This window comes from Dama dama, chromosome 22 (assembly GCF_033118175.1).
Source record: "Dama dama isolate Ldn47 chromosome 22, ASM3311817v1, whole genome shotgun sequence".
NCBI lineage: Eukaryota > Metazoa > Chordata > Mammalia > Artiodactyla > Cervidae > Dama > Dama dama.
This window is the reverse complement of record NC_083702.1, coordinates 7,822,730-7,845,118: the sequence shown is the minus strand read 5'-3', so window position 1 is coordinate 7,845,118 and position 22,389 is coordinate 7,822,730. Positions and strand designations below refer to the sequence as shown.

Below are 22,389 nucleotides of genomic sequence, written 5' to 3'. Positions count from 1 at the left end.
TGCCGGCAGGCGCCAGAGACACCTGGCCATCAAACTGGACAGTCAGCCACATTCAACACAGCGTGGCCCTCTGTGCCCAACCCGAAGTCCCCCGGAAGCTTTACTTGGGAACCTCTGAGGGAACAGACATGCCTCCCCGCCAGGAAAGGAACACCAAGTATCCAAGCTGGCTCATGATTCGGCCACTGTCTCCAGAACGGGGGCCATCCCTAGGGGTCACCAAGATGGGGAGGAAAACGAATTTCCATTTTTGCCTGTTTTTTACCCTACTCTTTTAGAAGCACTTATATGCCTCCAGCACAACTGAAAACCCAGGTATGACTCTACAGTTGCTCTCTGTGTCTGAGGTTCTACACCCGCAGATTCAACCAACTGCAGGTCACGGAGCCGCGCTGCAGTCCAGTCACTGCAGACATCCACACACGAGCGGGCTCGCGCAGGGCACACCCGTGCTCTCCAGCAGTCTGCTGCCCGTGACGTGGCGGCGCTGTACGTGAGATAACTTACAAATGGACAGACACGTCTGCACTGGGGTTAGGGACAGACAAATGCAGCTGCGCTGGGATGATTACTCTTTTCCACAAGGCAGTGCACAGCAGAGCGAGTCTGCGGCCCTGTGCCCAAGGCACCCCCACCCCCACCCCCCGGGGAGCCGTCTCAGGGCCCCAGGACCCGGGGCGGGGCTCTGACCTGCAGGACTCACCCCACTGTTCGGGCCCGGGACCTTCCTTGAAGGCGTGCTCGACTCCTCGCCCTGCTCTTCCTGCTGTGGCTCCTCCTCCTCCTCATCTTCATCCTCCTCCTCCTCATCCTCGTCCTCTTCTCCTTCCTCCTCCTCCTCCTCCTCCTCCTCCTCGTCCTCATCATCCTCACCCTCGTCATCACTGTGGAGGGAGACCTGGCTGAAGCAGGCCCCTCCCTGCCTGGTGGCCCACGTTGGCCCGAGAACCCACAGACCCCAGCCGGGCAGGGAGGGCCGGGTTGCAGCTGCACGGGAGTCGCCAGGAGGCCCGGCCCACAGGGACACCTATGCTGCGGACAAGAAGAACTCCATCTTGTCCCTGTCCCAAAGAACCCGCAATCCCACGGGGGAGATGGAGGAAAGGAAGAACACCCTGTCATAGCTGGGTCCAGCGCCTGGCGGGAACACTGCCCAGGCTGAGATGCCCAGGACGGTGCCACCCACGTCTTGCCATCCACAGGTAACTACGGTTAAGGGGGAGCGAGGGGGCCGCCCTGCCTCTGAGGAAGGCTGTTCCACTTCCCCCCGAACTGGGGGGCCCCTCGAGCCCATCCTGGACTAGTTCCTGCAGCAGCCTGGGGCCTGGGCCTGCAGGGACATGACCGAGGATCTGACACGGGAATGACGCCCATCTAGAGATCAGAGAGGCAGGTGGAGACGGGTGCTGACGGCCGAACCAACTCCCATCCAGACGGAGGAGGCAGCCCCCCGCACCCTCAAACCCAGGAAGACCTCCTTCTCCTGCATCAACCTCTTCCTTCTCCAGCATCAACCTCTTCCTTCTCCAGTCGACCTCCAAGACTGGTCTCAGGAACAGCCCGGGCCCATCCCACGGCCACTGCATCCCACGGCCACTGCATCCCACGTCACTGCTGCCCTGCATACTGGCACTTCAGATCAAAGCGCATCCCTTGGGAGGCCTCCCTGACCCTCCTGCTCTACAGGGTGACTGTTCTCAGCCCCCTCTAGGTTCCCGTGATATTTACACGTGATCACTTGATTATCCTTGTCTCATTCCTTGATCCCTCGCCCACGGCAACAAGGGCTTGACTGTCTTGCTGTTGATCCCCTAATGCCCAGCACGGTGCCTGGCACACCACAGGGACTCAACCCATGTTTTCTGAATGAATAAAGGGAGGAGCAAAGGATCCAGTCCCCAGACCCCCACCTGAGGGACGCCAGCACTGCGGCCATGTTGAAGCCTTCCAGCACTTCCTGCAGCTGCTCACAGCCTTCTTCTCCCAGCATGTTGCCTGCTCGCGGGGGAGGGGCCGGGGGTCAGCACAGGGCCGGGCCCTCCCAGCAGGCCGGGACCGAGGCCACCCCACTCCTACCATTGAGGTCCAGCTTCTCCAGTTCCGCCTTGTCTGCCACGGCCTCAGCAACGGACAGAGCAGCCTCTCTCTTGATCTCACCGAATGACAAGTTCAGCTCCTAAAAGATAACGGGAAGGGTTAGAGGCAAGCAGACACAGGAGCCAGGAGACGGGGACAAAGACAGGGGGCCAGGAGACACGGGGGACCAGGAGACACGGGGCCAGGAGACACGGGGACCAGGAGACACGGGGACAGAGACACGGGGACCAGGAGACACGGGGACAGAGACACGGGGACCAGGAGACACGGGGACCAGGAGACACGGGGACAGAGACATGGGGACCAGGAGACACGGGGACAGGAGACACGGGGACAGAGACATGGGGAACAGGAGACACGGAGACAGAGACACGGGGACCAGGAGACACGGGGACAGGAGACATGGGGACAGAGACACGGGGACCAGGAGACACGGGGACCAGGAGACACGGGGACAGGAGACACGGGGACCAGGAGACACGGGAACCAGGAGACATGGGGACAGAGACATGGGGACCAGGAGACACGGGGACAGAGACACAGGGACAGGAGACACAGGGACCAGGAGACACGGGGACAGGAGACACGGGGACCAGGAGACACGGGGACAGAGACACTGGGACCAGGAGACACGGGGACCAGGAGACAGGAGACACGGGGGACCGGAGGCACGGGGACCAGGAGACAGGAGACATGGGGGACTGGAGACACGGGGACCGGAGACACGGGGACCAGGAGACAGGAGACATGGGGACAGAAGACACAGGGGACAGAGACGGGGACAGAGACACGGGAACCAGGAGACACAGGGACAGAGACACGGGGACAGGAGACACGGGGACAGAGACACGGGGACCAGGAGACAGGAGACACGGGGGACCGGAGACACGGGGACCAGGAGACAGGAGACATGGGGACAGGAGACACAGGGGACAGAGACACGGGGATAGGAGACACAGGGACAGGAGACACGGGAACCAGGAGACACAGGGACAGAGACACGGGGACAGAGACACGGGAACCAGGAGACACAGGGACAGAGACACGGGGACAGGAGACACGGGGACCAGGAGACACGGGGACCAGGAGACAGGAGACACGGGGGACCAGACACACGGGGACAGGAGACATGGGGACCAGGAGACAGGAGACATGGGGGACCGGAGACACGGGGACCGGAGACACCGGGACCAGGAGACACGGGGACAGGAGACACAGGGACAGAGACATGGGGACAGGAGACACAGGGACAGGAGACACGGGAACCAGGAGACATGGGGACAGGAGACACGGGGACAGAGACATAGGGACCAGGAGACATGGGGACCAGGAGACACGGGAACCAGGAGACATGGGGACCGGAGACACAGGGACCGGGAGACACGGGGACAGGAGACATGGGGACAGAGACACGGGGACAGGAGACGGGGACCAGGAGACATGGGGACCGGAGACACGGGGACAGGAGACACGGGGACCAGGAGACACGGGGACAGAAGACACGGGGACAGAGACACGGGGACCAGGAGACACGGGGACAGAAGACACGGGGACAGAGACACGGGGACCAGGAGACACGGGGACCAGGAGACACGGGGACCAGGAGACACGGGGCCAGGAGACATGGGGACAGGAGACACGGGGACCAGGAGACACGGGGACAGAGACACGGGGACCAAGAGACACGGGGACAGAGACACGGGGACAGGAGCCTCCACTTCCCCAGGTGAGGGTCTGAGACGGACTCTGTCCGGCCAGACACAACACTGCCATGACAAAAAGAACGCTGTTCACCCAACGACAGGACAGGTTCTGAATGTTCACTCCCACTAAACTGCAATGACCCGAGTCACTCTTCTTCTCTTTGAAAAGTCAGAAACCCTAGCTTGGAGGGGTGAAGAGACTTGCAGTCATCAGGGAAGGAGGATGTGAAGGGCTGGGCTGTGAACCCAGGCCCACCTGCCTTGAAAGGCCTGAACCCTGCCCCCTGCACAGCTGTCACCCTGAGCGCGGGGGAGCCGGGACCCCACAGGGAGGAGGCAGGGGTCGGCCAGCACCTTCAGCTTCGGCAGGCCCCCGCGGATGGCGTCTGCGATGGCGACGGCGCCCTTGGAGCGCACCAGGCAGTCCCCAAAGTTGATCACCTCCACCTGCCGCAGGGTCGTCAGCGTCTGCGGGAGGAGGTGGGGACCAGGGTGAGGCCCTCCTTGAGCCAGCGTCACACCCCACTGCACCCTGTCCCTCTGCATCCAGTCCAGTCACCTCATCAGCTCTTCCTGTTGCCCCCGGGAGGCCTCCCAGCCTCTGGCTAAGTCCCTTCCAGGGCTCCCTATCACTCACGGGAGAAGGTCTCAAGGAGTCAGCAAGGCCCCCCTCCAACCCCCAGCCCTCAGACACACCTTGACCCCCGGCCTGGTCACACCAGGCCCAATGGAGCAAGGGTCACTCCCGTCTCTGGCCTCCCCGCGGGCTGCCGACCCCGTTGCCCAAAACACCCCTCCTGCCCTCCCTGTCCACGCAAAGTTCACTTGTCCTGGAGAACTTGGCCACCACGTGGCCTCTTTCAGGAAGCCTGCCCTGCGTCTGGCTGGAACTCCCTGTGTGCTCCCCAACACTTGCACACGTCTCTGTTAAGACCCCCACAGCAGGCCTGTGAGGTGGACGGGAGTGGTGGCGCCTCCCACCCAGTGGCCCCGACGCCGAGCAGCCACTGTGCTCCTGGCCAACTGGCTCCTTCCTCCCCTCCTCGCCCTCGGGGCTCCCTGAAGGCAGAGTCCTGGACTCCGCTGTGAGGCCTGCACTTGGCAGAGCACTGGGCGCTAGACGGGGCTCAGTAAACAGCTGAGGACACAGTCGACGAGGCTGACAGGCTGCAGCAGCCTCTATGTGGCCCCTGAAGCCAGCACGACAGCTGGGGCTGTGGCACGGAGGCCGCTCAGGATGGGGCAGCGCGGACACGCAGGGCTGCCCCCAGGGCCCAGGCCCCTGGGTGACAGATGCCCCATTCTGGACGCGTGCACGTGGCTGAAGCCACAGGATACGTGCCAGGTGGGCGGGCCGGGGGGAGAGCAGCCACCTGCCGACGGGTCCACGGCAAAGACAACCACCAGTGCCGGCCTCCGCGGCCCACCCGGCCCTGCTGCACCCTCTCACCTTGGCCATGGCCATGGCGCCCTTCTCGGTGAAGGTGTTGTCGTTCAGGTTGATGACCCGCAGCAGGGGGTTGATGGCGAAGGCCTGGGCCAGGGCAGTGACGCCGGGGTGGTTGATTCCGTTCTGGGGCATATGGACCTCCTCCAGAGTCCCGATGATCTGTGGGGGGGCAGGAGGGAGAGCAGTGGGCCCTGAGGCCAGGGGCTGAGCCAGGGGACACCCTGCGGGCAGGAGGGCAGCACCACCCACCAGGCATGGGAGGGGCTGGTCCATAAACAGATGGCAAAGCACCTGATCCTCTCCAGTCTCACGTGGGAGGTACTTGGGATTAGGACCAGAGAGATGACTGGGATCAGAGGGGCTAAGTAACTTGCCCAGGGCCACACAGCTGTGAGCACTGGTGTCTGTCTGGCACCTCTGCACTGCGGGGACCCTGGGCTCTGGCCCAGTCAGCCTAGGCCTGCTCTGTCTAATACAAAGCCACTTGGTCTGTCTTTCTGAGGGTCTGCTGCCTTATTGACACAGTACGAATGGCAGCCCATGTTCCACATCCTTTTCTGGGGATGAGGGGGCTTCCTGAACCTAGCGAACCCTCTCACTCTAGCCTTCCCACACCTCCTTTTCTTTGCCTGGAACACTCTGTCTCCTCCTTTTGCTGGCATTTTCTTGACAGGCTGACTCCTCATGCGTTCTATAGCTCTCATTTTAGATGCCTCCTCCCCCAGGAAGACTTCCTGGGTTACCCTCCCCCAACCCCCCCCCCCCCCCCCCGGCACAACCCAGCACTCTTCCTCTCTGCCCCCAGAGCACCTCATCTTTCCCCTCTCACGGTGTTCATCCCTCTGAAATGTCAAAGCTATCTTCCTGTCTGCATCCCAACAGCCCCCAAGATCTCAAGGAGAGGCCAATGTCCCAGTCTCCATCACCACCCTGGAGGGACTGAGGACAGGCCTGGCCTAACTCTGTACCCAGGCACCTTAATGTCTCTGGGCGCCCAGCACAGCGTGGGAGTTCACAAATGAACACAGGCAGCCCAACTGAGGCACATTCCAAGTCAGGGCTCTTAATGTTTTCTATGACACAGACCACTGGGCAATCTGGTAAAACCCAGGGCTCCCCCTCTGGATGTTTTTAAATTTTAAGCTAAATTATACAGAATAACAAATCAATTCAACTGAAAGACAAGTATCAAAATGTTTAGAAAACTGCTTAAATGTTTGCTGTAGTCATACATATACCTCTTAGGCCAACAAATAAGACGACCTTGGTGTACCATTAACCTTAATGTATGAGAAACAAATACTTCTGTCTATTCACAACAGCTATCATTTGATGTGAAAATACCTGTGATTTCTCCTGGTAACAAAGCCACAGAAATTTCTAAAGCTGAGGTTTACTGTCCACATTCACCATAGAAGATAAATGCTGCATTTTATTAGCTCTGGTAGTGAAAACAATCATGCAATATCCCGCTCCCCCACCCCCCACCCCCCACCCCGCCCACATTCAAAACCTCCCTGAACTCTATCCACAGACTAGTGGGATCCCACAGCGTGCATGCTCGGTCGTGTCCAACTCTATGCAACGCCATGAACCGTAGCCACCAGGCTCCTCTGTCCATGGAATTTTTCAGGCAAGAATATTGGCGCAGGTTGCCATTTCCCACTAAAGGGGATCTTCCTGACCCAGGGATCGAACCCAGTCTCCTGGGTCTCCTGCATTAGTAGGCAGACTCTTTACCACTGAACCACCTGGGAAGTCCACGGACCCGAGTTAAGACACCCTGCCCCGAAGGACACCTGAGAGCACCCCCTCCAGCTGCAGCTCCTGCCCTCCTCCCTGGCTCATGGGCAGGTTTGGTGGGCTCCATCCCAGCGCCCTGCTCACTGGAGACAGGGACTGCGACCCTACAAGCTGGGGTCGGCACTCACGCTGCTGAGGCACCTCCGCCCGTTTCCCAGCCTGGTAGGTCACAAACAGCACTGACAACTCACCCCCAGGAGGCAGATCATGCCACCTTTCAGACCCAAGTGATGGGGATCCTTTCCCGAGAGGATGAGCTAGCAGCCTCGGAGAGGGAGGCAAGCTGCCCGAGGTCTCGCAAGTTCTAGAGTCGGCCTGCCACGCTCAGCCGGCCCCAGGGCAGGCAGGACAAAAACCACTCACCCCAAAAGCTTCTGCCAAGGCAGTGGCTCCGTCATTCTCCAGACGGTTTCTGCCGGCCACGAAGACCTTCAGTGCCAGCGGCTTGCCTTGGGCACTAGACTTCCGATGACACTCGGTCAGAGCTGCTGCCAGGATCTGGGGGAGGCAGGAGGTCCTGGTCTTCAATGTGCTGCACCAGCCACGGCCCGGGTGGACACGGGCTGAGAGCCACTCAGCAGCAAGGACCTCAGCTGGGCCCAACCTTGCAGGAACATGGGCTTTGACATCTACCTCTGTGTCCGCCTGTCCCGTCAGCCTGTGGGGCTTAGCCCCACGGTAGGGACGGGGAGAGGGAGGCACCAACACCGAGTGACGTGGGCCAGGGGCTTCACGGTCGGCCCCCTTCGTGTCAGGACCCTCTGTCAGGTGGGCACCATCACGACTCCCACGCTCCAGCTGAAGAAACTCAGGCTCAGAAAGCGACAGAAACTTTCCTACAGACACCATGCAAGCGGCACACCCTGGACAGAACCCAAACCTTCTGGCATCTCCTCCACGCTCCACAAGGCCTCAGGGGAGCCAGCCAAGGAGGGCAGGGCTCCCCTCACCATGACCCATCTGACACCTGCCCAGGCTCCGACCAGCCACACAGCGGGGGCTCAGCTGCTGGGGGTAAAAACCTAAAACCTGGTTTGCCCTGCCCCTGGGGTGGTGCCAGGAGGTGACCTCTATCTAGTGACACCAACAGAGCAAGAGGTTACAAATACTGGTCGGCTGGTGGGTTGGAAATGGAGAGACCGCAGTACAGAAGATGTAAATGGTTCTCGGGCAGTGCAGCAGGAGAGACATTTACACGCATCTGCTAGGCCCTGAGCTCTCCTGGCCAAGGCACTTTCACACCTTGTTCAACCTCAAAACCAGGCCAGGAGGCAGAAGGTATTAGTCTTGCTCTACAACGAGGCAGCTGGGTCAGCATGGCTGCTCACAGCTCTACTCTGGGGCACATACAGGACCCAGGACGCCGCCAGCCTAACCCCGCAATGGCAGGGGTCGGGCATGTGCTCAGGGCAGAGACCACCGACTCCTGCTGTAGGCCAGCCTGAGGGATCTGCAGAGGTGACTCTACTCCAGGTTGGGCTGGACTGGTCTCCTGTGCTGAGGCAAACACTGTTGTCTTAACACACAGCTTACTGACCCTAGACCGGAAGCGTGCGGCTGAGACGGCCCAGCGTGAGCCGCCCGTCCTTCCACAGGGCGGGAGGCGACAGGCCACGTGCAGGGCAGGCCACCGCGGCTCCTCAGCCTGGGCCACCTTGAGCATACACTGGCACATCCTGCTGCTCCGACCAGCCACGGGGATGCCAGTTCAAACCCCACATCCATCCCTTGCTAGCTACGTTACCGGAGGCGCACGACCCAAGAGCTCTAAGCTCAAGTGCCGTTCTCTGAAAAGGCAGGGACAGTGTCACCCACCTTTCAGTAAGGGGGGGGAATTAAGGTGACATGTCTCCAAAGAGAAGACGTCCCTGTTCGCTATCAATTCCTACGCCCTGGCCCTTTGCTCCTTTTGGTCAGACTGTGAGGGAAAGAGAATGGGAATGCAGACTGGCGCTTGGCCTTTCTAGAAGCTGGGCCAGAAACAGCCAGAATGGGCCAAGAAGAGAATAATCAGGGCTGCCCTCTCCTAGCCCGTCTGCCCTGACCCGCCTGATTGCTGGCAGGAAAGGGGAGGCACCCTGGGCAAGGCCCTGACCAGGGACAAAGGTGAGCTGTGCCCAGGCCTCCCTGAGTGGTCCCTCTCTCTGGGCTCCCTCCCCCACGTGCACACGCCAGGCCTCACGTGGCTCTGGCAGCCGTTCCGAGGGCACAGCGGGTCTGGTGATGCCCAAACCCTGCGCTCTGCAGAGCCAGCAGGTTGGAGCACGTCTGCAGTACTGCCTGTGGGTTGCCAAGGCAACACAGAACTGAGGATGGTTGCTTGGCAACCCCACCCTCACAGATCCATCTCCTCTCCCCGCTGGCCATAGGCTGCTGCCTTTGAGGCCTTTGTCCTTTGAAGAGAAAAACAAGAGGTGAATCATATCAGATGGTGCGTGGCCAAGGGCACACACTCCAGGCAGATGCAGATGTAGCAGGGGACGGGGCAGGGAGGAAGGCGGAGGACACGGGGATATGGGGAGGGAGTGGCCGCACCCACCTTGCCACCACCGATGCCCATGCCACAGTTGTTGAGCTTGAGTTCGTGCAGCGTGAAGCAGGCGGAACTCTTGAGCAGGGCCTCGAAGCCTCGCACGCCGTCGGGCCCGAAGGCGTTGTCACTCAGGTCCAGCTCCACCAGCTGGGCCCCCGCCGTGATGAGTCCCTCCCCGAGAGAGATCTGGGCACAGAGGAGCTCGTGTCAGTTTCATAGACAGGGACCAGGTACTATTTCTGTGCCAGGCCCTCCCTGCCCTTGGGGGGCATTAGGCAGTTGGGGACCCGGCAGACACAGGCCATTTCAGTACAGAGCTGATCATGTTACATCAGACTGAAAACCCTGCAAAGGACTCTTAATTCAGTTGCGGCCTGGGGCTCAGTACAGTCGTCCGGGAAAGCTTCCTCCAGGAGGCTGCATCCGAACTCAGTCTGGATGAGCAGCAGCCAATCATGGAACATGAGGAGATTCCAGCCAGTAGTAAACCAACAAGCAGAGGGACACAGCACGAAGCAGCAAGCTGTGTGTCTGGGGACAAGCCTCCAGGAGAGGCAGGGGTCAACTCAGGCAGGCGCCAGGCCAAGAACTGTGAACTTGGGCCTGAGCTCAATGGGCTTGGAGGAGCATGAGGGGTACAGAAGACACAGCCCCAAACCTGGGGAGGGCAGATGGACAGGCGGAAGCAGGCTGGAGGCTGAGTCCCACCCGGGGTGTGAGACAGGGTTCCAGGCAACAGAAGGGGCTGCGGGGGCCAGTGTGATGAGAGGTGCTGGAGGGGAGACTGAGTCTCGGTGGGGTTCTCACAGAGGGAGGGGGGACCTGCAGAGACTGGGGTCCACTGGACGGGGAGGGAAGGAGGCACCACTGATGCCCCAGTGTTTCCAGCAGTGACTGAGCACCTAGGGTGGGTGCCCAATTTCCTGCCTCAGCCCAGGACCTGATGTGGCCAGAAGGTGCTGAACGCTCCCAGGAACCTACCAGGCTGGGACACCTAAGTTGCCCAGGACAGTGGGCAGGGAGAGGCGGCTCTGCCAGGGCTGGGCATGGAGGGGGCAGGGGTTCAAGGTGAGAGGCGTGATGAAGACACTGCCCTTGACCCGGCAATGGACAGGGCAGCAGAGGCAGTTTCCATGACCCCCAATCCCAGATTAACAATGAAGGGCCATTCTCTGGTTCCCCCACCTGCTGAAGAAAGCCCAGCCCCAGTGATCGGGCCACAGCTGACCTCAGCCCTTAAGCAGTCAGAGGCTCAAGCCCTCCCTCTACGCCACTCCACCCTCCCTGCATTTCACGCCATTCCCTGACCCCGAATTCGTATGCCTGTTTCCAAGACTTGCTCTCACCGTAAGTTTAGTATGGAGATCATACCTCCTGCAGAACTTGAGAAAATTAAATGCTAAAATGTAGGTAAAACAACAGCGCAGAGGCCCACAGCTAGGATCTCGTAAGTAAGTCTCCAACTTTTCCAACCTGAAGTCCTTTTACACACATTTGTATCAACTCACTGGACCTGCGCTCTGAATCCTGGCCGCACCTGGTTCTTGTCTGCCCTCTGGGGCTGGTATCCAGCTTGAGCAACTCTGCTGGGGCTCCATCAACCTCCCATCCAGGGAGCCCGCCCTCCAGCGTCCCCATGGGGTCACTTGTCCCATCCTGGATGACACTTAGCTGTCTGCTGGCCAGAGGTGCTTTAGAGATGAGGCTAGTGCCAGCATCTCAGGAGGGCCAGAGCTGGCTGATCGGAGGCCGGAGAAGATAGCACCAGCACAACACAGACGGACCAGGAACCTTGCCCGGCCCGTGCTGGGAGGCTGCCAGCCCCGCCCCCTCCCCTTGCGCCCCAGGCAAGCCACGTTGGGTCCTGTGACCCTCCAACGCCTCCCACACATGTGCACAGGCTGGGAGCTCCACCCAAGCCAAGCTGAGCCCCAGGAATGGGGAAATGGAAAACAGGCAGAGAGCAGCCACCCCATACGAGAACCAAAGCAGAAAGAGTGGTATCAGAGAAAGAGAGGGGCTGGAGGAAGACAGGGCAGCCTGTGTGCAGACTGAAGTCGAGAGGGACCTCAGGATGCAGAGGAGGAGGGGCTGGGATGAAGGGGTGATCATCTGGGAGGAGACCCACGCTGCTTGTGGGCGAAACCTCTGCGCGCAGGTCTCTGCTGTACTCCCTGTCACTGGGCCGCCCAATCTCCCAGGGCCCTCTGAGTCCTCACTTCTGGCTCCCCATCACCACCTGCTTGTCAGGACACATACAGAGACTGTGCTCGCCTGGCTTCCACAGCAGCATCTCAGCCACCCCCAGGGCACTCTCAGTCTCCACAAAGAGGAGGCTGTGGGGGAAAGTCCCAGGAGGTGCTAAAGGGGTCCCTGCGGCCCGGGGCGCAGGCAGGGGCCGCCTTCACTCACCAGGGCGGGAGGGATCTCCGACCGCAGCCTCCCTGTGAACATGTCGCTCCAGTGGCATCGCTTTGGAAGAAGAAGAGAGTTAGCTGAAACCTTCGGAGGTGGCCTTCAGGCAGCCCTCACCCCCATGGACCAGGGACCAGCTCTGATGGACGCTGACAGGATCTGGAGGCCCCAGAGGAAAGGACCGTGGGGATCAGCAGCAGTGTCAGGAAAACCCTCCACCTGTCCAACCCTCTGTTTCTCAGAGAAAAAAATAATCAGGCTGAGAGGGAAGGAGGGGACTGGCCCCAGGCCCCCTGGCAAGACAGTGGAAGGACCAGGACCAAGACACCAGACTCCAATTTTCCCCCATGGTGTGGGCCATAGCGACACGGGACGTGATCTGGGAGTGGAGGAATAGAAAGGAGACAATATAGAACCCAGTAGTGAAGAAGTTACTGTCTTTTCAAGTCTCTTTTCAACCCTCCTAACCACCTCCAGAAGACAGATTTGGTTTGGGGTTGGTGGGTCTCACCCACGCCTCCACTTCCAGCTCATCTGCCTTTTCAACAAAGGGAGAGAAGACCTCAGGTTCAGACCCTTTAGATGGCAGCAACCTTGAACTAGAATTTAATAACACTCTGATTTCCTTTACAGTAAGGGATGTGATTTCCCAGTTAGAGAAGAGATCATATTTGCTTTTAAATTACTTCCAAGTGAGCTGATTTAAAGGCAATACCAGGTAAATATCACAAAAGCAGTGGCCACGTGGCTGGGTCACGTACCATGCTGGGGAGCAGAACTGAGGCTCCAGGCACACAGCCCCACCTCTAACGCTGGGTCTGTGTCCGCCTAAAATATCACCTCTGGCAGCTCTGGCCTTTCCTGGCCAACCCTTGGAAAAATGGACACAGGAGAAGCAACTCTCCCCTGAAACCCAGGCCTCAACACGTATGAACTAGACCCAACCTTAAGTACTAGAGAAGTTGGTGTTGACAGAAGAACTTTCACATCCTCCAATAAAGCAAATCACTAATAACCCTGCAGACATTCTACACGGGTCGGCTCGGGAAGTTACATCTGTACGCAGGTTTGTGGGTTCAGAACTGGCAGCTCCAGCCTAAGCTCCTCCCTATAGACAGTGTTCTCATCTGGAAGCTTCTCCAGCCCAGCTCTGATGGGCTGAGGTCAGCGTGGGGCTCCAGGGCACACGGTTTCCTTCTAGTTCTGGCTCAGCTGACCCCGGCCTGCTACTCCCTGACTCTGACCCCCGGTGTCTTATCTCTGAAACAGGCTTTAGGCCTCACTCATCTCCACGCGGGCAGCACAGCAGTCGAGAGGCTGGGGTGCTGTCTGGGGTCCAAGTCTGGGCCACACTCTGCTCACCTGGCAAGACCTAACGTGTGAGGTGCTGCAGGAGTGGAACTACCCTCTTATTTCGCCTCAGCGCTGTGCCCACAAGGGCACCGGTATCGCGGGCACCTCTGCCCTGGCCGCTGCTCCAACACCCCCAGCTCCTTCCTGCAGACAGGCCAGCTTGAGACGCTGCGGCGGGGCGACTCAGGCCCCGGGTCTGCACGGGGGATGTGAAACAGGCCCTACTCCGGCAGCTCAAGCGCGCTCACTCCAGCCGGCCTGTGGTCACCATGGCAACCACCCAGGGAGGCAAAACTCTCTGCGTCAAGGAGCCCAGACGCCATGTGAGGCCAGGCAGTGCAGCCAATGAGGTGGTGGCACTCGGGCTCCAACCCAGGCCCTCGGGTGCCTAAGCTCAGCTGCTGCAGCCTCCAGGCCCAGGCACGTCTCCTCTGTCCCTGTCCTTCAGGAATCACCCGGGAGAGCCGAGTTCCTTCACAGGGAAACGTCCCAGCTCATGCGCGGGAAAAGGACAGCCTTGGGCAGGAAGCAGAAGCAGCCCTGCCTTGGCTGTCTGTTAACCTGACCGTGATCCTCCTGAGGACACGAACATCAGGGGCCACACCGTCAACCAGCTCGGGGCCCTCTGCTTCCTCTCGCGGCCCTGGCCTCGTCCGCCTTCCCTTTCAGAAAGCCCTCGGGGCCACGGAACGTGCGCTGGACTTGGAAATGTGAGCACAGCTCAGCCTCTGACCAGCAGCGGATCTGGGGAGGCTGACTCAGCTGCCCTGAGCCTATTCCCTTGACTCACAAGATGGAGACACAGCTTTATGACAGCACTTCTCTCAGAGCATGCTGAAGGACCAACATTCAGAGGAACCCGCTCTGAGAAACACCAGAACAGAAGAATCTCTGGGTTGGCCGAGGAAGGGCACCGCTTGCATCTAACCTTCAAGAAAGGACCAGCCATTCGGCTGTGAGAAGGGCATCTAGAAGGCCCCCAGTGAGCAGCCTTCCAACCACCAGCACCTGAGCTGAGCTGTGGCCATTTCTTTCCCAAACGCGCCTCCTCTGAGGGCAGTCTTTGCTCAGGAGCCGCGGGCTGGGCTGAGCACCTGTCAGAACAGCTCCCAGATCTGCGTCACGAGCTGCAGGCTCTCTCCAGCTCTGCTCCTTCCTCACGCGTGACCCAGTAAACCTCTTACACTCCTGACACCTTCTCCGGGTCTGTGACCGCCGGCCTCAAACAGACACATCACACGGGGAGAGGGGCCCCGGCCAGCACTGTGCTCCAGGGAGCCCGGAGCAAGAGGGGCTGTCCGAGGTGACCCCCCCACCCCGGGCCCAGGAGGGACTGGACACAGGTACCTGCCGGGGAGGGGCGGGGGGGGCGTGTGAGCGGAGGCCTGTCCCCAACCAGGCTGGGCCTGCTCACCCCCGACCTCACCTTCAGCTCCGACTTCTTCTCCAAGGCCTTGGCGATGACCCTGGCTGCTTCCACGCCCACCGTGTTGCCCTCCAGGCGCAGGGCCTCTAAGCCGTCAAAGTCTTCAATCTCCTTAATCACGTCTTTGGCTGCCCAGGGACCAAAAAAATCAGAATCTTAGACTTCTGGAGTCATGGGCCACAGATGCAGGAGCTGAGGCCCAGTGAACACCTCGTCCCTCACAACTCCAAGGGCTATGGTGCACCTCCTGGGTGCCAGGCCCCGGCTCACCAAGGGGACTCGGACAGGCTCACAGCATAGCAGGGGACGTGGCTACTCGGACAGTTCCTCTGTAGTTGTTGGCAGTTAGTCGCTCAGTCGTGTCTGACTCTTTGCACCCCCATGGACTGTGGCCCACCAGGCCCCTCTGTCCATGGGGATTCTCCAGGCAAGAATACTGGAGTGGGTAGCCATTCCCTTCTCCAGGGGATCTTCCTGACCCAGGGATCAAACCTGGGTCTCCTGCACTGCAGGCAGATTCTTTACCATCTGAGCTACAATTCCTCTCCAATGAGTGTTAAGTAATGTATGAGAGACTTGGGAACCAGGAAAAGGAGGAACTGGTTGGTGCAGGTGAAGAAGGTGCTCGGGGCACCTTGTGGGTGGTGCGGGGAGAACACCGGAAGGGCAGGGAGGCAGCACACACGCATCTAGGGTGAAGTGACTCAGGCTGGTGCACGCATTAGCGTGCTGTTTCATTGTGATGAAAAATCCCATACACTCTAAATGCCAATCAACAGAGGGCAGGTTAATTCACTGGGGTGCATGATATAAACTGTTACACTGATGTCACTATGAATGGCCACAGAAGTGTTTACCTGACTTGGAAAATAATCATCTTACAGTAATAAGTGAAAAATGAGGTTATCCAACGCTGTTTGGTCTGACCACTTTTAAAACGTTGTATGAATTCTCCTACACACACACACAAAGTTTTAAAAACCAGACGTTAAAGCAGTTATCACCAGGTGGTGGGATTCTGGCTAAATCTGTGTTTTCCCAGCATCTGTACAATGTACTCTCAATGTGTCTGGTTAGAAAGCAGCTTTTTAAGTATCTGTAATTATGATCCCAATTACTTAAAAAAAAAAAGAGGAACTCAACTATATGTTTTGGGGAAAAAACACAAAACTTGAAAAAAAAAATGCATCAAAATTAACAGTAGTTACATCCCTGGGCTGTGTTATAATGAAGATAATGTTTTTTTTTCCCCTTCTTTCAATGCTTCTGTATGCTACAATGAGCATGTATTAATTTTACAATCTGAAAAAATCACACAGGTTACATGAAAGACAAATCTAGTCTGGCTGGCACAGCATGGATCGGGGTAACATGGTGGGGAAGAGACGGAGAGGAGTGTGAGAGAGAAGAGGGAAACACGACCTTCTAGGCTACGACAACCACAGAGGGTTGTCAGAAAGTCTGTGATATGCCAGGACTTCCCTGGTGGTCCAGTGATTAAGAAACTCCCAATGCAGGGGGCCTGGGTTCAAACCCTGGTCGGGGAACTAGATCCCACAGGCCGCAGGAAGACCCAGTGCAGCCAAACAAACAAATAAACATTTTTAAAAGAGAAAGTTCGTGACCTGCAGCCTCTAAGGGGCTCCCTGAGAAGCTGTCAGAGCTGGGGGAGAGCTGGGGGTCTTCCCATGCACCTGTCTTCTTCCTCTTCCCCACACCCCCCTCCCCCCCACAGCAGCATCTCCTCAGAAACCCTTGCTGCCTCCAACCAGGTCAGTTTTTCTTTCGGCCCTGGTGTGCGGTATGCTGGATCTTAGCTGGGATGAACTTAACCCCAAGACCGCCAGGGAGGTCCCTGAATGGTTACTCGATAAAGAGACTTTACTAATGCCGGCTTCCTCGCTGGCTCACGAGTTTGTGAAGAAAGGGCCTTTCCTCTTCTCACTTTGCCACTGCTCACTGCCACCACATCTCCTAAGGTCGTCACTGACAGGTCTGGTCTCCAGCTGAGTGACCTGAGGTAAGGAAGTGCCTGCGAAGGTCACACAACTAGACAGTAGTGACCAGCATTCACTTTATGACGAGAAAGGCTGGACAGATACGAGCCTCCCATTTCCTAGGAAGGTACACTGAGGCTTCAAAGAACGAAGCCACTCTGCCCAGGAGTTCAGGGAAAACGGCAATGCTGAGCTTCAGACTGGTTTTCCCAAAATGAACGTATGTGCTGCTCCCCAAAGCCTTGCTTCTGTGCACAACCGCGGACTTCACACAGGAGGGCCCCGGCCGAGAAACCCCCGAACCCCTCTCCCCCTTTGGAGCTGCAACTCCAGAGCGCCGGGTGTCCAGCCCTCTTCTGCAGCTGGCACTCAGGGCCAGGGCTGGAGGGGCCTCTCAGCCCTCTGGGAGACCTGCTCCAACAGGGCGTCGCCCTAACATCCAGGGAAAGGCCAGCTCACCAGAAGGGAAGGTGGCTGCTCACGGGAATGTTTACACCGCCCTTAGAAGCGAGGCAACAGAGATGCCAGGGCCCCGGGGGAAGCCGTGTAAGTGACACAGGTACAGAGACCAGAAGTACTGAGCTTGCCGCGAGCTTAGCCGGGGAGTCACAGAGTGAGCGTGCGAGGAAGAGCGCCCCAGTGCGAAGAGCAGGGACGGGAGAGGGTGGGTCCACGGCCGGGCTGCCTCTCTTGCTTGACCGGCAACCCAAACAGAGTTACTTTACGCAGAACTTAAACACAGGCCAGGGATAGGCCCCATCTGTCCCTGACTAGCCACCAACCGTCACCAGGCTGTGCGGAACGGGCTTCCCTTTGCGGCCTCAACTGCCTCACAAAGGAACAAGTCTCAGGGGCTCTGCTACATAAGGCAGCAAGGCCTTACTTTGGTCCTTACATAACTCAGTGAGCAGAGAAAAGGACCTAGTTCTCTGTTTTGTTTTCTACTTTTTGGGGCCGAGTTCTGATCAACAGCTTCATGGCCTTCCCTGGACCTCACCTGCTCACCCCCAGCCAAGACAGGCCCTTTCTGGGCTCACAATCAGACCACCAGGCCCCTCGATACAGCACTCAAGGGCCTCAGCTCAAGGCTCCTTCCAGGATTCTGACTTCTTTTCTCTCAAGCCCACCCTGTGTGTCCCAGCTCCTGGGCCAACTCACGTGGTTCTCCTGCCTGCAGTGCCCACTCTCACTTCAAGTATCTGCTCATCCTCGGGGATTTTCGGAGCCCTCCTAAGCCTCTCCCTAAGTGGAAAACAAGTGATCCCTTCCCCAACCTTACTTCCCAGAGCTCTTCCATGTCTCTGAGAGCGTGTTTCATCTCTCCTGTTGGCTGTCTGAGGACCTCATTCCTACTCCAGGTCAGGAGCTCCTCAGAGGTTTGGGCTCCAAGCTGCCCACCTCTGGTGACCGCCAAGACGGGAGGCGGCACATCCAGCCTGAGCCAATGAAGTGGTTGTGTGCGTGGATTTTAGGAGCAGACAACCCTGAATTTTCTTCCCAGCTCCACTGCTTAGAGCTGGGCCTTAGGAAAGTCCTATCACCTCCCTAGGCCTCAACTTCCCAATCTGCACAATGGGGTGAAACCTACCTCCAGACCTTTTGAGGGGGATAAACTGAGACACTCTTTGTACAGCACTGAAGACTAACTGACACAGTGTTAACGACCAGCATTTAATAGCAAATTCACACTTACTGAGCTGCGCTGAATGTACACTGGGACGCACCAGACCAGGGATGCAGCTGGACCTCCGATGGAATCCTGGCTCTGCTATTCTGGGCTACACCACCTTGAGTAAGTTACTGAAGACCAGTAAGTTATTGAAGGCTCCCGAGTCCTTTACTCCTCATTTATAAAATGGCAACATGTTTACCTCCCTTTCCCAGGGATGATGCAAGGATCAAAAGTAATAATGCACAGGGAGGAACTCTAAAGGTTAAGGCCCTCCAGGGACGTTAGGAATGTGCAAGGACTCAGGCGGTATCTGACCTGGAGGATGGGAGCCAGCCTGCCTGTACACCAGGACAACCATGCAAGTCCAGACCAGTTTCTCTGGTTGGGCTGGAACCTCAAGAGGCCCCGATGCAGGCACCTTCACTTCCAGGTGCCCGGGATTCGGGGTGGATCCGTGCCAGCCACGCTCTGGCCACAGAAGCAAAGACAGGGTCTGCATTCTGCTTCTAGTTCTGTCCAGTCCTGATGCCTGTTCAGACAGGTGCATCCATCCCTCCCCTCAGGGGCATTCACTGAGTGTACCAGACTCCCAAGAGGGCCCAGAGTCTCTCTCTTTTTTTTTTGGCCTGAGCTGCACAGCATGTTGGATCTTAGTTCCCTGACCAGGGATTGAACCTATGGCCCCTGCAGTGGAAGTGCAGAGTCTTAACCACTGGACCGCCAGGGAAACCCCTGGACTGTCGTTTTCATGCAGCCTCACTGCTCTCGGGGGTGCAGTGCTCGGAACATTCCCACTCTCAGGAAGGCAACAACTATTCCCAGACCAGCTCTGGCTCATGGGGTGAATGTGGGGGTGGATCTGAAGTAAGAAAGCAGGGCTGGATCCTGGGACTGCTGCTCACTGTGGTCCCTCACTGCTGACCATTCCCCCCAAGAGGTCCTTCCCACCTGCCGGCCTGAGCTGCCATTGGCAGGGATGCCCACCATGTGCTCATGGACAAAACATCGTCAAGCCTTACTGGGTTAGGACAAGTGTGATCATGAAGCTAACCGGGCCTGACAAGTGGGACGAGGAGGTGCTCTCTCGCTTGCTCCCTGTCCCTCCGGGGCCAGTCCACACGAGGACTCACCATCGTCTGCAGTGTTGAGTTTGAGGCTCTTGCCCTTGAAACTCAGCTGTCCCCCGGCCACCTGGGTCTTGGCGAGCGTCTCTGCTAGTTTGGCAATATCTTCAGAGGCCATGGTGGCTGCGTCGGTGGGCTCCCCTGGAAATCTGCAGACTGAGGAGGTCAAAGTGCATTAAGAGAGAGGATCTCTGGGCATCTCCAGGTTGGGGAGGGCCGGGTAGGACCATTTCAGCTGCCTGAGCCCACCTCCCAGGATAAGGAAATCCCAAGTGCTAAACCACTGGGAGAAATAAAAACAACATTGAGGAAGGAAGAGTTCTAAAAAGGCAAAGGTTTCAACCTCTACAGAGTTACCGTCTCACTACAAGCCCTCCTCTGCCCAACTGCCCCAGCTGGGGTACCAAGCAAAGCCATGTGAGTTGACCACTGGGTCCCTAGGGAATGGCAGTCGAGTTCTCGTCTGACGGCTATGAAGAGTCTCCCCAGAACACACACCTGCCTGATCATGTTGGGCGCTCTCTGTTTGAGGGTCCCATTCCTCAAACAGGACATGGATGGCTATGGGATCCAGGTTATCCATCCCAAAGAATGCCCCACTGCCCTCGCTGGCATGACTCTGGGGGTAGGGCAGAGGGGTCAGCCCACTGCACAGCTGGTTTCAACCTTGGCCAGGAGACTGGGCAGCCCATGTCAGCCAGACCTCGGGGTTCCTAGGAGACCAGAGGTCTCTACATCACAACCACCACCATCACAATAGACTGATGACAGAGCTGCTGAAAAAAAGGAGCTTCTAGCCTATAGTTCAGCAGACTGGCAGAAAGGACCAGTACATTTCCCCAAAGAGGAATGGGTGATCAGGAAGAACAAGGTTATTTAGTGTCTCAGACAGTAATAAGAAGAAAAATAAACAGGAAAAGGGGTAAGAAGCTTTGCTGTTTTCCTTGTTTCTCGGCGGGGGATGGATTTAATCTAAAATAGAGTGGTAGTGGTTGTTCAGTTGCTTAGTCGTGTCCAACTGTTTGCAACCCCATGGACTGCAGCACGCCAGGGTTCCCTGTCCTTCACCATCTCCTGCAGCTTGCTCAAACTCATGTCCATTGAGTCGGTGATGCCATCCAACCATCTTGTCCTCTGTCGTCCCCTTCTCCTGCCTTCAATATTTCCCAGCATCAGGGTCTTTTCCAAGGAGTCAGTTCTTCACATCAGGTGGCCAAAGTACTGGGGCTTCAGCTTCAGCCCTTCCAATGAATATTCAGGACTGATTTCCTTTAGGATTGACTGGTTTGATCTCCTTGCAATCCAAGGGGACTCTTAAAGAGTCTTAGAGAAGGTATTATCAAGAAAGAAACAAAGACTTGAAGGATACTGGGGACTGACCCACGCAGATATCTGGGGGAAGAACATTCTTGCAAAGGGTCTTGTGGGGGAAGGGGAGGGTCAGAGGAAGTGCAAGGAGGCCAGTGGGGCTGGAACACAGAGAGGGAAGGAGAAAAGAGGTAAGAGATAAAGAAAGAGAATTAACAAGAGGCCCCAGTCACAAAGGCCATTTTAAGAATTGAAGCTTTTACTCTGAATGACAAAGGGAGCCACTGGAGGGTTTCTAGCAGAAGAGGGACTGTGATGTGACGCATGTTCTGACAGGATCACTCTATCTGCTGCGTGAGGCAGGGAATCTCAAAGCTGCTTCAAGAATGAATGAAGGGATGAAATTCAACATAAAATAGCCTGATACCACAACCACCCCACTCCTTGTAATTCTGGTTTGGGACAATTTAAGGCTAGAAAAACGGTGGTGAGGCGTCCAGAAGAAATAGGAACACAGAACTTCTCAGCTGGAAGAGAAGTCCAGTCCGTACACACACACCACCACCACCCCCATCCTATCCACTATAAAGACTAGGCAACACACACACCGTTCACTATAAAGTCTAAGTAACTGGACCACAGAGAGGTGAACTGATTAGTCCAAGGTCTGCAAAGGGCCCGCGGCGAAGCAAACACAAACATCTCCTCCCCCTTCCGAGCAGGAGTCTGGCACATTTGCCTCCATGCACATCCACCGCTCCTGCCCAGCGTCGGCAGTGACTCACGCGGGTCCCCGGGGCTGCGGCGGCACCAGCCCAGGTCCCCGGCGGGTGTGGGCCTCTTGGGAGGCGGCGGCGGGAGAACGACGCGCGAGTTCGAGCCGAGAATGACAGGCGGGGCCGCACCGGAGCCCCATCCGGGATCCCAGGCGAACGTGCACCGCCCTCGGATTGACACCGACGCGAACAGGGGACGCCGCTGCCGGGTGGGCGAGCCGGGTGGACCTGACGCCCTCTCTTAAGCCTCAGTCTCGCCGCTTGGGAAAAGGGACAGCGCCCCTCCTGGCTTCCCAAACTCCCACCCGCTCGGCGGTCGAGGGCACAGGGGATGAAGGCGGAGGGGGGCACGCAGAAAGCGCCACACCTTCCTCGTCCGGTTCCAGGGCCGCGCCACCCCCGCCTGCATCCCCAGGCAGGTGACAAGAAAAGAAAAGGGATCCCCGACCCTACCGTACACAGGCTGCGCCGCCGCGTGGGGCGACCGGAGCGCGCGCGTGCGTCCGGCGGGAGGGGACGGATTTAGGGTCCGGGTCAGGTCAGGTCAGGTCAGGTCGGGGTCGCCGCCTCCGGTCCGGCGCTCCAGATGCTCAGCCCCACCGGGAGACGTCCGTCAGCTTTACCCAAGCGCTTCTCGCTGCTCGCACCTCAGACACCACCTGCTCCCCGCACGGCGGCAGATGATGGCGGAGGGAGGTGGATTTTGAAAGCCGGCAGTTTCTTTCCTTCGAT

General features: G+C 58.0%; 1 protein-coding gene and 1 non-coding gene across 3 annotated transcripts in view; both read right to left on the bottom strand.

Moving 5' to 3' along the window:
• The window catches only part of RANGAP1 (Ran GTPase activating protein 1), a 28,458-nt gene extending 6,069 nt beyond the window's left edge, over nucleotides 1-22,389 (bottom strand). Inside the window, exons 1-11 of one of the 2 annotated variants that reach the window (XM_061124454.1) lie at nucleotides 22,111-22,385; nucleotides 19,580-19,729; nucleotides 14,781-14,908; nucleotides 11,999-12,058; nucleotides 9,593-9,772; nucleotides 7,417-7,551; nucleotides 5,251-5,409; nucleotides 4,155-4,268; nucleotides 2,077-2,176; nucleotides 1,911-1,995; nucleotides 704-884 (exon numbers count right to left, since the gene is read on the bottom strand). In XM_061124454.1, the coding sequence (XP_060980437.1) occupies nucleotides 704-884; nucleotides 1,911-1,995; nucleotides 2,077-2,176; nucleotides 4,155-4,268; nucleotides 5,251-5,409; nucleotides 7,417-7,551; nucleotides 9,593-9,772; nucleotides 11,999-12,058; nucleotides 14,781-14,908; nucleotides 19,580-19,691 (1,254 nt within the window). In that variant the 5' untranslated portion in view covers nucleotides 19,692-19,729; nucleotides 22,111-22,385. Of the gene's footprint in view, nucleotides 1-703; nucleotides 885-1,910; nucleotides 1,996-2,076; nucleotides 2,177-4,154; nucleotides 4,269-5,250; nucleotides 5,410-7,416; nucleotides 7,552-9,592; nucleotides 9,773-11,998; nucleotides 12,059-14,780; nucleotides 14,909-19,579; nucleotides 19,730-22,110 lie in introns of both variants that reach the window. The other variant, XM_061124455.1, reaches the window with a different exon arrangement.
• TRNAG-UCC (transfer RNA glycine (anticodon UCC)) lies at nucleotides 19,104-19,176 on the bottom strand. Its single transcript has one exon. It is a non-coding gene; the product is annotated as a tRNA-Gly (tRNA).